The sequence below is a fragment of the Camellia sinensis genome, chromosome 6 (assembly GCF_055761805.1).
Source record: "Camellia sinensis isolate YWXY chromosome 6, ASM5576180v1, whole genome shotgun sequence".
Taxonomy (NCBI): Eukaryota; Viridiplantae; Streptophyta; class Magnoliopsida; order Ericales; family Theaceae; genus Camellia; species Camellia sinensis.
The window spans coordinates 196,711,823-196,726,780 of record NC_138966.1 but is presented as its reverse complement, the minus strand read 5'-3'; the positions used below and the strand labels follow the sequence as shown (position 1 = coordinate 196,726,780).

General features: G+C 33.8%; 1 protein-coding gene and 1 long non-coding RNA gene across 2 annotated transcripts; both read right to left on the bottom strand.

Annotated features, from left to right (window-relative positions):
• Positions 1-230: 230 nt before the first annotated feature.
• LOC114297181 (xyloglucan 6-xylosyltransferase 2) lies at positions 231-2,196 on the bottom strand. The gene has a single exon (XM_028241564.2). The coding sequence runs from the start codon at positions 1,803-1,805 to the stop codon at positions 441-443; it is 1,365 nt and encodes a 454-aa protein (XP_028097365.1). The 5' UTR covers positions 1,806-2,196; the 3' UTR covers positions 231-440.
• A 5,986-nt stretch (positions 2,197-8,182) lies between these two features.
• LOC145792503 (uncharacterized) lies at positions 8,183-10,964 on the bottom strand. Its single transcript, XR_014331899.1, has 3 exons — positions 10,871-10,964; positions 10,687-10,724; positions 8,183-8,481 (listed from the first exon to the last, which is right to left on the bottom strand). It is a non-coding gene; the product is annotated as an uncharacterized LOC145792503 (long non-coding RNA).
• Between the last annotated feature and the right edge of the window lie 3,994 nt (positions 10,965-14,958).

The window sequence follows — 14,958 nt, the reverse complement described above, 5'->3', positions numbered from 1 at the left end:
GTAGGGATTTAATAAATCCCATGGAAGCAGATGATCCCACCTTATATAGCATTACAATGGATATTCAGTCAGTGTTTTAGGTCGTCTTCATCCAACATTTTGGGTACTTCGCTCACTGCAGTCCTTATGAAAAAGATACTGCTAATACTTGTTTCTACCAATCACAAAAGAAAGGGCATCGCAATAGAAAAGCTGTTTCTAATAATCAATAAGGCGTAATTTGGAGATCATGGCACAAATTAGACTTTGCTTTCCATTCAAAATCAATATGATTTAAAGACTAGTAGTAACACAAAGGATTGAGTTAAATATGTAATACATAACCAGAGCTACCACTAGTTAAAAATAGTACCAAAATACAAAAGAACATGTATACACCCTAAAAGTGCACAAAAGAATCATAATGTATGATTTCAAGGTAATCACCTCCGTGTGCCCCCTCAAGAAGACGATAATTTAACAGCTTTAAATTCCGGGTGAAGCAAACCAAGCTCATCCTTGACTTCAAGAGGATTGCTCGTCTCATTTCTCGTTCTCTTAACCCTCCGACTTGCTAGTGACTTGTGTGTAAACCCATATATTTGCAGAATCTGATTATCCCCAAAGTTGAATGCGCGATCCATTTGCTTCAAGCACCTCTCCACTGGATAATCCCCAAACTTCCCACAAGGCTTGCAACCAACAAAATGGGTCACGAGAGGCCATCTATGATCACCAAGACCCGGATGGTAATTCTCAATCATCTCCTCATACCTATCCACCAAAATGCCCCAATAACCGTGCAAATAATAAGAACTCTCAAGATACACCTTCTCACCCCACTTATCCTTCTGTGTCACCAACAGATAAACCATAGCTGACTGATCATCAGCTTCAAAAACAGGCCTATCCTTGAGCTCCCTAGTGAGTATCTTACCAGCTTCTTCCCTAACTTTCCCTTTCGGACCCATTGGAGCCCAAACATCAAGAAGGTCCAATGACCACTGACAATTCCTCAACAAAAAACTACCTGTATTCAATCCAATCCAATTCTTCTGATCATACACCAATTCATCCCAACCGTGCATCACCAAATTATGATCTTTATACCTCTCCCACGGGACCTCAAAAGCCATATCGGTAAACATAGCATCACTATCCATCCACCATAAAAACTCAACCTCCGGGTGAGACAACAAAAGCTTCCGAATCAACGGTAGTTTCGCCCAAAACCCGGCCATTTCAGCATCAAACAAAGCCATATTGTAAAAAACCTCAATCCCATGTAACCTACAATAGTCAATCTTGTTCTTAATTGACTTCAACAAGTAATGATCCCCAACCGGGTTTTCACACGGTTTGGGCGACGACCCAGTAATCAACAGAACCCTAGGTTTATTGGGTCTGAGAAAATTAGGGAAATTAGGGTTTCGTTTAAGCCATTCACCTCTCTGCTCGTCCCAATTCGAGATCTTGGGTCCGAGGCTATAGGGCTTGTTTGGATCAGGCTTTTCGTCCTCGCCTTCGTCTACCAAGATCTTTTTGATGTCGAATGTGGCGTAACTGTTGTCCAAGTCTGTACCGGTACCGGTGGCGGTGGTGGATTGGGCTTCTTCGAGGACACGGCGGGGCTCGACGCGGCGGCCGGAGTAGAAGCGCTCGCGGATCTCGTTGAGGTCTTGTTGTGGGGTGCCGAACTTGCCGGCGCCGAGATTGCCGCGGATTACGACCACCGTGAGGACGAGACAGAGAAGAGTGAGCTTACCGTTTCGGAGGATTCTCTTGATTTTCCATAGCCGGCGAGCCCCGAAGAACTGGCCTAGCATTTTTTTTTTATATTTTTTTTGGGTTGAATAGAGGGATTCGGTGATGGATTTGGGGAAAGTGAGGTCCTGAAAGAGGTGGGGATTGAAGGGATTTTAGGTTGTGGACATGGAAAAGGAAAGTGGGGAATTGGGTTCTATTTGAATTGATTGATGGTGGGGTTCGAAATTTTTTGGGGATTGGGTTTGATTGATGAATTGGGTTTTGGAAATGTATTTTAGGGTTTGAGTGGGGATTTTGTCTTCTCGGCGTCGGTGAAGAGAGAGAGCTGATACAATGGAGGTAAATTCAGAGACACAGAGTGTGAGAAAGAGAGGAAAAACAGAGGGGTGTCCGACATGAAAATTATTTCATCATTTTTTGTCCAAATCTTTGCACGTAATCGCGTATTCGAGGATTGTTTGCTTGTGTCTGAGGTGTATGATGATGTTCTCTCGTGGGTCCCAGCAGTAAAAATCTGAAAAAGTTAATGTGAAAAATTAAAATAATTTATATTTAAACCAGGGATCAGGGCGGTCTTGCCCCTCTCCAAGGTTCTGCAAATTTTGAATTTTTATATGTATGTTATTTAAGTTTTTTTTTTTATACAATAACTAGTGTATGTCCGTGCCTAAAGGCACGGTGTAAATAATGTTCTGTTTGAATAATTTTCATTTATCATTCTTTCTTAAGCTAGGAACATTGAGAATCAAGTATACCTAAAGTTCTGTTTTCCCATGACATACAAAAAATGAATAGATAACATATATTTTATCAAGAGGATCCCCTTTATTATAAACACAACTTCAAATAAGAGGAACAACAAAATGGTGTTCTCCCTTTGGAACACACCATGCCAATACAAAAATGGTATTCTTGATCAAAATCTAAATAACAAACACCTCCAAATGTCTACCTCTAAATAACCAAACCAACTCTATATAAGTTTACACAGCATCAACCTGTAAATAACCAAAAATAGTGTAAATTATGCTCTTGAGATTGCCACTCTTCCAACACTCATCAATCAAAGAAGTGCACGTTTAGTTTACACAACAATAAATACAAAATCATTAAAGAGATAAGAAAAAATTAAGCTTAAAAAAATGTAGACTTGTAAAAAGGGAGTCAATATTGCCATTCGCTTCTAGTCTTCATCCACCTGTAAAATACAGAAAAAAAAGCCAATATAATAATTAAAAGAGAATACCCAATTCAAAACAAACACATGTATTGTCACACTAATGAAAGGTTTTTTTTATAGACCACCCAATTCAAACTAAACACATTGTTGCAAAATAATAATTGGTTACCCAATACAAACACTATGAACAAACACAACACATTGTCAACACATATAAAAATTAATGACTGATAAAAACATTAATTTACACAAATCAATCAATATTTTCTTTGGGTTTTATTTTTTTTCAATTTTTTCTTTTTGGAATTTCCTTTAATTGATCACATAAGGTTAGAGGGAAAATTTTAAAAAGAATTTAATTAAATAAAATTCGAAAAGCAAACTCTTCGCTTGGTAATTTAACAACAAACTCTAACTAACTTAATTCTCCCATCATTTACAAATCAACACAGCCTAAAAAACCCCATTTATTTTGTCCAAAAGCCCAAAGCCATTTATTATATCAGTTTAGTCCCATCAGTTTTGTGTATGTAACCACCCTACAGCACCTTCTTCAATCTTCACCTACACCCATTCAGATTCATTTTGCTTCCAACCTTAAATACATTTTGAATATTTGTTAAGCAATACATGACCATAAGTAAAACTCAAAACTCAAATAAAATAACAACTCCTCCCAGCCTTGATGCAAATTAAGAAACAAACATATAAGATTTATAATGTTCACTAAAATGATCATTCTGTTTAATCAAAAACAGAAACAGCCAAGTGATATTAGATTTTGGTAACCACCATTAAGAAATCATTATACTACTTACCCCAATCTATCAAACATCTAGATTATCATAACAGAAAATGGAATAAACAAACAACCATTGTCTATTTAATAAAAAACAGAACCAATCAAGTGATATTATACTTTGGTAACCACTATTAAGAAATCATTATATGCCTTTAATCGAAAAAAATGTAACTAAAAAACAGAACCAACCAAGTGATATTATATTTTGGTAATCACCATTAAGAAATCATTATACTATTTACCCCAATCTATCAAACATCTAGATTATCATAACAGAAAATGGCATAGGCAAACAACCGTTGTCTATTTAATCAAAAACAGAACCAGCCAAGTGATATTCTATCTAAGTCATTTTTGGTCTAAAATAACCTGTTTGAATATCAAGCCAACAATTATGAAGGAGAGAGGCAGAAATCAACACAACAATTCTGAACCGGGAAAGAGACTGAAACAATTAGCAATCTTATCAAAACAGAAAATGGCATAGGCAAACAACCATTGTCTATTTAATCAAAAACAAAACCAGCTAAGTGATATTTTATTTTGGTAACCACCACTAAGAAATCATTAGTAAGAAATACAAAACCCAACCTAGAAAGCAGATCATTAGATTCATTCTTTCCCTATACAATTCACGATCAAAATCAAAATTCAAGTGAAGACCTCTATTTGAGAAAAATTCAAAGCATAAGAACTGTGAAAATCGAATTGAAAAATACCTAAAGATGCAAATCCAACCTATCAAACATCTAGATTACCTGAAATGTACCTGCTTTATTAATCACTTCAATAATTAATTAGTAGTAGTGATATGAAGCATCAATAAGTCACTATATATATGCATGCTCACATATCATCATCTGGACCAACTATTCAATTAATGATAAATATTCTTGAAATGATAAAAATTGAATGTGAGCATGAAATGAAAAAAATTCACTTAATTGAATATTCATCTAATGATAAAAATTGTCTCTTATAACATCTAAATTCATGCTCACATCCATATATTGAGCAGAATTTTTGTAAAAACATAAAAATTGTCTCTCATAACAGTAAACATTGAGCAGAATTTTTGTCTCTCATCACTAATTTAAACAGTTGACAATAATAAAAAATAGAATTTTTAATTACAGAATAAAAAACATTGAGCAAAATTTTTGGTGATTTTGGTGATAAAAAACAGGGCCAACTGATTTTGGTGATAAAAAACATAGCCTTTGCAACTACTCTTTAACAAAAGAAAAAAACAGTTTTTTAACAAAGCAACAAAGAGATAAAAAACAAAGCAGTTGGCTTAATATCAACTATTTTTTCTTTAACAAAGCAACTATTTTCTTTAACAAAGCAGCCATGATATAGTCTAAACCATAGCAACCATGGTATAGTCACTTTGTTAACAGAGCAGCAATATTTTCTTTAACAAAGCAACTATTTTCTTTAACAAAACAGAGCAGTTGGCTCAATAACAAAAGAAAAAAATTCACCCGAGAGCAGCAGTTGGCTCAATATCAAAGCAAAGCAATAACAAAAGAAATAACAGAAGCTGAGAGAGGAAAAAGAGTGATGTCGAGTAGCCAAACGTTACCAAAGCATTGAGCAACCGAGCAGAAAAAAAACAGCCAAAGTGAATAAACTAACCGAGCAGCCGAGCAGGATGTCGAGCAGCCGAAGTGAATAGCCGAGCAGCCAAAGTGATGTCACAGCCGGAGTGAACAATGGTGAGAGTGGTCAGAGTGATCCACAGAAGCTCTGATGAAGGCAAAAGCTGAGAGAGGAAAAAAAAAATTCAAGAAGAAGAACAATTACCCGAATCAATGAGAGAATACTAAAGTCATGTTTTCAATTAAGATAAAAATGAGAGAATACTGAAGTCATGTTTTCAATTACCCGAATACAAAATCCAAATATTGGTCTGTGCAGAATTTGTCTGAATATAAATACTATAGATTTGTCTGAATTTCTTTGCAGAATTGGTTAAAGTCTGTGCAGGATTTCTTTTCCATATATCTGTATCATCCAAATCTGTTGCATGGTGTATCATTCAAATATCATTCAAAAATTCAATTAATTGAATATTCATCTAATGATCAATTTTTGCCCTGTTTTTTATTCACTGGTTTAATGGACTTTTTTTAATTATAAACAAATACTATTTCACTCTCATAAACAGAGACATTTATATAATTAAAATTGGAGATGAATGTTTATTTTCAATCCCCTCAAAATAGAGGCATTTATTTTCAAAACAAAGGCATTTTCATTGCATTTATTTTCAAAATTGGAGGCATTTTTTATTTTTTTATTTTGTGTGTAAACTCTTTATTAATATTAAATAAGACCGAGTAACTTTTAAAGAGAAGTTGTAATATTTTTTAACAAAAAAATCATATAGAGAGAATATATGAAGAAACTAAAAAAATATAAAAAGTTTGAGATTCAAAGCACGGAGGAAATAAAGTTCAACACACCTCTGAAACAGGGCCATGCTAATTAATTTAAGGATAAATTACAAATACATCTTCTGAGATTTACTTAAAATACGAAATGTCCCTTGTGGTTTAGAAAATTATAAATACCTCCCTGTCAGAATTTTTTATTTAATAAAATTAATTGAAAAAGTAAAATTTCTACCTGTTCATCTATACCATAATAAAATTATTTGAATTACTAATTGAAATAAAATTTTAACATTATTAAAAACTGTTAATTAACTTGAAAATGACCTGTTTGTTATGAAATTAGAAACCTTAAAAGGGCATAATGTAATTTCTAAAACTACAGGAAGTAATTTATAATTTGAGTAAACCTCAGGGGTGTGTTTGTAATTTACCCTTAATTTAACAAAAAAAATTATTTGGAAACTGGTAATTTATTTAATGCACTCAGAATAACATTATTAAAATGTAAGAAGCATCCTGCTTGAAGAACAGATTTTGAAGGGAAAAAAAAAGAAAAATTTATAAATGCACAACAAATTTTAAAAAATAAAAATAAATATAAAAACATATCAGAAGCATCCAAGTTTGAGGGATAACAACAAATTGGCTGGGTTGTTTTGCCCAAAAAGTGGGAAAAAAAAAATTGAACAACTAATTAATTTAACAAAAATTGTATATTAAATTTAATATTTTTGAAAACTGTTAATTTATATTTTGTACTCATAAGAAAATTATTACATTGTAAGAAGCATCTATGTTTGAAGAACAGATTTTGAAAGAAAAAAAAAATATATAAATGCACAATAGATTTTGGGAAAAAAAAAAAAAAAACATATTAGAACATCCATGTTTGAGGGATAACAACAAATTCTCTGGTTTGTTTTGCCCAAAAAGCGGGAAAATACTTCAACAACAAAATAATTTAACAAAAAATGTATATTAATTTTAATATTTTGTGAAACTGTTAATTTATATTTTGTACTCATAACACAATTGTTAATTTATATTTTGTACTCATAACAAAATTATTAACTTGTAAGAAGTATCCATGTTTGAAAAACAGATTTTCAAGAACAGATTTTGAAAAAAAAAATTAAAATTTTATAAATGCACAACAGATTTTGAACAAATATATATATCTATATATATAACATAGCAGAAGCAGAATCTGTTTGTTAACAATAGATTCTTTGGGTTGTTTTGCCCAAATTGAGTCCCATAACAACTGAAACAGCAAATTTCGAACTAACAACACTGCATGGACATGGACTTCACACCCACTGGCCCATGCTATACTTCTGCATGTCTAATGCTTGTTTGGTTCTTCAAATAACTTAAAAATTATTAACATGACTCTGAAAAAAAGGGAGTTGCTATGACTCTGAAAAAACCAAATTAATGGCTAAATATTGGAAGTAAACACACTGAAAATGCAGGGTGGAGATGATGGGTTTGGTCCATGTCCCCATAATAATTATAGATACAATTCCACAGTTTAAAAGAACATTTTAGAAGATGAAATTTGAAAAATTATTAACTTGTAAGAAGTATCCATGTTTGAAAAACAGATTTTCAAGAACAGATTTTGAAAAAAAAAATTAAAATTTTATAAATGCACAACAGATTTTGAACAAATAGATTCTTTGGCTTGTTTTGCCCAAATTGAGTCCCATAACAACTGAAACAGCAAATTTCGAACTAATAACACTGCATGGACACGGACTTCACACTCACTGGCCCATGCTATACTTCTGCATGTCTAATGCTTGTTTGGTTCTGTAAATAACTTAAAAATTATTAACATGACTCTGAGGGGAAGTGTGCAAATAATGTTTGGAGTGGGTGGAACACAGGAGAGAGAGAGGGGATTGTTTTGGGCGGGAATCGAAAACATTACAAAACAACTCAGCCCTCTATGGTTAAAAACAACGCATCTCAGCCCTTGATTCAAAATGTATCTCTCATACATTTTAAGACATTTTCAAAAAACCTCGTCATATTATGATACAACTGCTTAAAAGTCAGTTATCCGGTCCCTATGGGATCTCATTGGTATGAAAACTAAATTTCGAAAATAAGCACTAAATATTGTGCAAATATATGACCCACAAATTGTAATTGTGACTGGACCTCAAGTTTCCAGATCAAAAAGAAAGTATCATGAAGCATAATCTAGGCACACATTAGCACAATAAGTGGGCAGGAGAAAAAATGAGAAATATAATTGATAGTCTTGTACATACCACTTTTCCAGCAAACATCTTCTTCAGTTCAACTTCGGCTAATGTTGAGTACTCGGCATCTTCCCCTGCCTAACCACATTTGCAGCATGAAAGAAGTGAATGAGAGGACAATAATGGGAAAAAATGGATGAGAGAACTAAAATGTGCAGTGTAGTCAGTGGAACGAATTTGCTTATATCAATTTGGCAAAGTGTCAGATATTTACGAAATCTAAGATATCACTTCACAGATCCACATTATCACATAAATATCTAGTTTCAAGGTACAATCAACACTTAAAACAACACTTCTGTCCTATAATTTGCGAACACCCAGTAGTTTGAGTTGAAAAGAAAGGCTCATTGTATCATAGACTGGTCCAGAAATCTTCTTAGATTCTTTACGAAAAATCTATTTATCTTCTTAGATCAACTGCAATTTAAACTTTTCTCAAATTCAGCTACAATGCAACGTACCACCATAATTTAAAAACTTTATGTTCAACATACTAAAACAGAAATGCATCCGACAGATAGCTATAAATTATAATCTATAAAGGAAGGCCACAACAGATGTAGGCCTAGGGAAAAGAGCTAAAAGAGGAATCATAGAATTGACAGAAGTAGTTGAGATAACACTTGCGGGAAAAAAAAGAGAGGTCGTTTTCTTGATTTTTGAGTTGTAAATATATCCAAATTAGTTTTATTTATTTATTTATTTTCGTTAATGGGAATATGAAGGGGATCACGGGATTGATTTTTACCTCATATAGATGTGCCAAGCGGAGGAGCACCTTTCCATCATCTAGTGTATGCCCGTGCCTAAAGGCACGGTGTAAATAATATTGAGATCGAAATATATTTGTAATTTATATACGTATCATATTAAAACATGTGGAGTCTGTAACATTTTTTCTTCTTAAAGAACTTTTAATAATTTTGCTTATACCATACCCTCTACAGAATTCAATTAAAAATAACAACTCTCCCTAGTCTTAATGCAAATTAAGGAATAAACATATAAAATTTATAATGTTCATTAAAATTAAAATGGTAAACTAATGATCTGCAATTATAATAAAATAAAATTAACCAAACAATACACACCAATTCATGAGTAGTAAAAACTAAATGACATAATGTGGAAACAAAATTAGAACAAAAATAAATAAATAAATAAAAATAAAAAATACACATACAACAGAATTAGGTCAAATTTTTATTTTTGATAGTTATTTTGATGTTAAAAAACAAATTCACTCTAGTTTTTGGATGTATGTATGGTCGACCATACTATTAAGAGAGTAGTTTTTGGATGTAGAAATGGCAGAGACTATTAAGAAAAAAAATTTATGCTCTATACTAAATAATTTTGTCGACCATACATACATTGTATGGAAATAAAATCTGTAGATATTGAATCCAATCTGTCGAGCATACATAAATTATGAAAACAAAATAATTTTGTTCTAGATGATGAAAACAATTTTGTTCAATGATAAAAATATAAAAGTTTCTGAGTTAAGCTCTCAATTTGGGCCCATGAAAGTGGTGGCCCTTCAAACATTATGCAAGCAAGCCATATGACATAATTGTATGTGCATAACAACCAATTATTTGAGATGTTCCTTGAAGGTAACAACACAAAAATACACCCATAGCAGCTCACTTCAGTCACGGTATTAACTGGAAAGGTGTAATTTGATTTGTAGGGTTTACCACCGGTTTCAATTTGATAAAATATGACATAATTGTATATGCATAATAATCAATTATTTGAGATGTTCCTTCAAGGTAACAACACAAAATTACACCCATAGCAGCTCACTTCAGTCCTGGTATTAACTGGAAAGGCGTAATTTGATTCGTAGGGTTTACCACTGGTTTGAATTTGATAAAATAAGTTAATTAATTTCATCATGTTTATCGTTAAGAAATGAAGAGTCTATTATAAAATTATGCTTATCATTTATTTTTTTTTTAAAACAAATATGATAAAAATCGTATAATTACAAACCTTTGCTACTCTGATAAGTTATTAGTGGGTTAGTGGATAATGAGAAAGTTCAAAGCAGGCAATTTAACATGAAGTTAGAGGGCCACTATGAAGAGGTTCCCTGATTATTTTCTTTACTGTTTAAGTGGGGAGGGCTGGAAATGCGTGAAATGGTAATGTAAAATGTGACTTTTCATGGGTATCCAAAAATCTCCACATAATTGCTCCACTTAGATTGATGCTCACTTAGCAAGAATTACATTTGGATTAGGCTAATAACACAGACACAAACAGACTTACTTGGAATTCACACTTCGGAAGGACTGTTGATGAGCAAACTGCCAAATTTATCCACCACAGATGCAAACAGAAGACAACAAAATGAAATTGTTATTTGAAGTTCATTCCACCGGATCAAAAGGACAATTACATTTAAACTTACACACTCAAGTGGCAAAATAAAAAAGGCTATTTGCTGCCTTACCAGTATATTTGGATCAATCTGAGCACCAACTATATCCCTTTTAGAGGATCGATCACCTCCGCTAGCAGATCCCTTCGTGAACAAAATATTGCCTGAATCAGTAATGAACAAAAAATTACAACTTATTGCCTGAATCAGTAATGAACAAAATAAGGAACAACAGTAATTCTGGCAAGAAATTGGCTCAAATACCGCAAATTGAGAAACCACAATTATTCCCCAAAATCAACCGGGCAAAATAGAAAAGAAAAAAAAAATGGTGTCAGTTTAAATTCATAATGATTATGCAAAGTAACAGAAAATTAGATAAGAATATAAGCTAATCCTTGGTTCAATTGCAGAGATTTAGTCATTGCCAGGACTGATAGTATATTAATCATTTCGAGAAATTCAATTGATGCCTATCACGCTATTCTACCTCACTTTTGGCCACTAATCTTTACAGCGAGCAATTTTTTTTTTTTTTTTTTTGTACAATGATCATCTTCATCTAGGGTGGGAAATTGATAGTTAATCACCGCATAACACGATGGCTGAATTCAAAGTGAATAAAGATTTTTCTTTTTGTTGTTTTTTAAACACATTTTCAACAACTGGATGGTGGACCAAAGTTCAAATTTTCCAGAACTAAATTAGACCCGTGAAAATGGAAAAGCACACTAACTGTTCTCACTCAATTTCCAAAAGTACTACATAAAATCAAAATTTCCAACCAATTGAATCAAGGTTGCACAGCCATATAATCAAACAAAAACACAAAATATTTTTTTTTTTTAAATATCAAAAAAGATTTCCAAGAAAATTTTCCATATAGAAAATTTCCAAGAAAATTAATCACAAAGCAAGAAATTTGAAAGAACCAACTACAAATACAAAAAGTCTTACTTCGTCGTTACAAAATTCCCCAAAATTTCTTTGTCCTCGATTCTCTTTCCCGTGACTTCAATTTCTGAATCATCAGCAAAATTCGCAGCTACTTATTCGCGTTCCAAAACCCTCCTACGAAAATCCAAAATCAAACTCGTTTTCTGCATCAGAATTCACCATTCATCTTAATAAGTCCACGTTGAATCTCGAGCCGACTCCATCGTATACCACATTCGAACCATCAAAACCCTCATTTTCCCAGATTTTCCCCTTCGAAATCAGTCGAGTAAAAGCCCTAATTTTGACCAGATTTCGGGAATCGTATCAAAGATAATGACTTCCGTTAGAAATACGCTAGATATCTCAGATAATGACTTCCTAATTTTCACCAGATCTTGCCGTTGGAAGGCAACGCCTTCTTCATGATCCGACTGATGTTGGCGATGGGTAGGCAGCGGTCCTGATTGCGAACGTCGGAGTGAGGGAGAGTGGTAACGGAGAGCTCCAATCGGGGTTGCGAATCGGAGAGGTCCAAGGCAGCGAGTGGGAGGGTTGCGAATTCAAGCCACTGAGAGAGGAGGGGGGAGAAGGAGAGAGGTAGCGTGCAACAGAGAGGGAGAGAGAGAAAGATGAAATGGGTAGAGACGTGGGTAGGTGGGAGAGGGAGAGAGGACCGAGTGTTTGGGCGGGAAAACACATCTCAACCATTGATTTTTATTAGAATGGATCTAAACCGTGGGATCAAAATGTATCTCACATACATTTTTAAGACATTTTCAAAAACACTCTTGACTTATTATATAGATGATTGAGACTTATTTTTTAAAAAAATTTCACAATTTTTTTTGGATTTTAATTATTGATGGTCCCATACATACATTAATGATTGAGATTCAAAGAAGTTGTGAGTTTCAAAAAAGGGGTCCCAAGTATTTTTGTTTTTTATATATTACCTGACAAAAATGTTTTGGAGCTCTAAGAGATCTAAATAGGTAGGTCTCATCTATGATATGATATTTTGACTTTTTTTCTACTCAATTGGAACTCCAAAATTAATAAATGTATCATTACCCATTACATAATGACTCCTCTAAAATTTAATATAATATTTAAAAAATTTGTAAATTTCATAATATATTAGAGTTATTTTTCAATAATAACTCATGTAATTGTTCTCTAAATTTTTACAGTAATATTACGATAATCATAGTTTGTTCTCATGTTTTGTTTATCATCTTATATGTCGACATTACATTGGTAATAAACATGAGTAATGAAACCTATTAAATCAATATAGTTTTGACACAAAAAATAATAAATAAATTATTATAAAAAAAATGAGAGCTTTTTTAAGGTTTCTGATATTAAGATTTTATAAGATAGAGGATATATAATATTTTCATAATAATTAAACTCGACTTGATGTATTAACGGTTGGAATCTGCTTTGTGCCTTCTTCTTTTTTTCTAACAATCTGGCCCTCCCATGAGAGGAATCCTGCCCTTGATTTAAATTGCTAAGAGTTCTTTTGGAAAGTGGGTTGGCTTTTTGGCTATTTTAGTATAGCGATCCCAGGTTTACCCTTGTTATACTGTGATCCGGACATGTGTCCGTGGATGTTGGTAGTTGTTTATTATCTTGTTTGCATCCTTTTTACTTCGTATTTGAGTTATAGGATGTGTTGGGCGGATTTGTTACAGGTTGGTTGAGTTTAGAAACCAAAACTAGTTGCCCAGATTTTTGGCCTGTACGCTCGAGCGGGGATTTTGGCGCTCGAGCGGAGATTACACCCTTTCAGTATTTTCCTGTGCAGCGTTGTACGCTCGAGCGTAGGGTTGGGAGCTCGAGCGGGGGTCTGGCTCTGCAAAAGTGCTGAGCGAGTGCATTCTGCGCTCGAGCGGGAGGTTGGTCGCTCGAGCGGAAGTCTGTGAGTGGCCGCTCGAGCGGGGTGTTTTACGCTCGAGCGGAGACCTGGGTTAAAGTCCCGAAATTGTGACTTTTCAAATCACTTTTTCACTTTCTCTTCTCTCTCTTACTTTTCCTAAATCACCATTGTTGAGCCTCTCACTCTAGACTCTACCTTCTCTCTAGGTTTTGATCTAGTAGGAGTGATTTACTCACCTTTGGCCTTTACAAAAAGGTTGTTGATCGTCGAGGGCTTCTTTTTAATCTGAAAATCTCGGGTTTTGGAGCACGTTGGGTTTTGTCGTCTTCTTCTTTGGGACTCCGAATTTGAGGTAGGGATAACCTACTCCTCTCTATGGGTTTTGTCTTTAAATTTTGGTATTTTGAGATGTTGGGCTTGGTTTGGTAATTTTGTGAAAGTTTGGGGCTTTTGTGAAGTTATACAAAAGTTGGGGTTTCATTCATAATAAACCTAGATGCATGTTTGGCATGAAAAAAATGGAATGATTGTTGAATCATTGATGAAAATGGGACCTAAGGGTTGAAATGGTAATTATGGAAAATGGCCTAATTACATTGTTTAATTAATTGGGATAATTAATTGGTGAGAAATGAGGAAATGGAATGTTGATTGAATATCCATTTGTGCATTTATTTTCTGTTTTAGAAATAACTGCTTTGGGCTATCGGTGGAGGATAGTCGAGATTATTGTAGACAATGCATGATGATTAGGTAAACGGAAACTAATCAATGGAATGAGTCATGGAACTTGACGGTTGATAGAATACATTAATTGTATGTATTGTGTGATAGTATATAGAACCAATGTGTTTATATACGTTATGTGTAGAGGAGGAGATAGGGGATGTACTCCGCGGTTTAGGGGAAGATAGGGGATGTACCTCTAAACCGGATAGGTATTGGGAGGAGATAGGGGATGAACTCCGTAGACAGAGCTCATATGCTTGTCTAGAGAAGTGAAGATAGAGCTCATATGCTTATCTTTGTGAAGTGTGGATACAGCTTGTATGCTTATCTGTGGATATTGTTGATAGACATATCTGTTGTGAAGTGTGGATATTGTGGTTATACATATCTGTTGTAGAGTGTGGATACAGCTTGTATGCTTATCTGTGGATATTGTTGATATACATATCTGAGAGAATGTGGATATAGCTTTTATGCTTATCTGAATGTGAGATATAGTTTTTATACATATCTGTGGAAATGATGATAGAGCTAGCATGCTTATCTGTTGAAAAAGGGAAAATGAAAAGTAATTGGGACTTGTAAGTCGTTGACATAAATATGTAAT

Bases quoted from the DNA above. Each gene is read 5' to 3' on its own strand.
- LOC114297181 (XM_028241564.2), bottom strand. From the start codon at position 1,805: ATGCTAGGCCAGTTCTTCGGGGCTCGCCGGCTATGGAAAATCAAGAGA.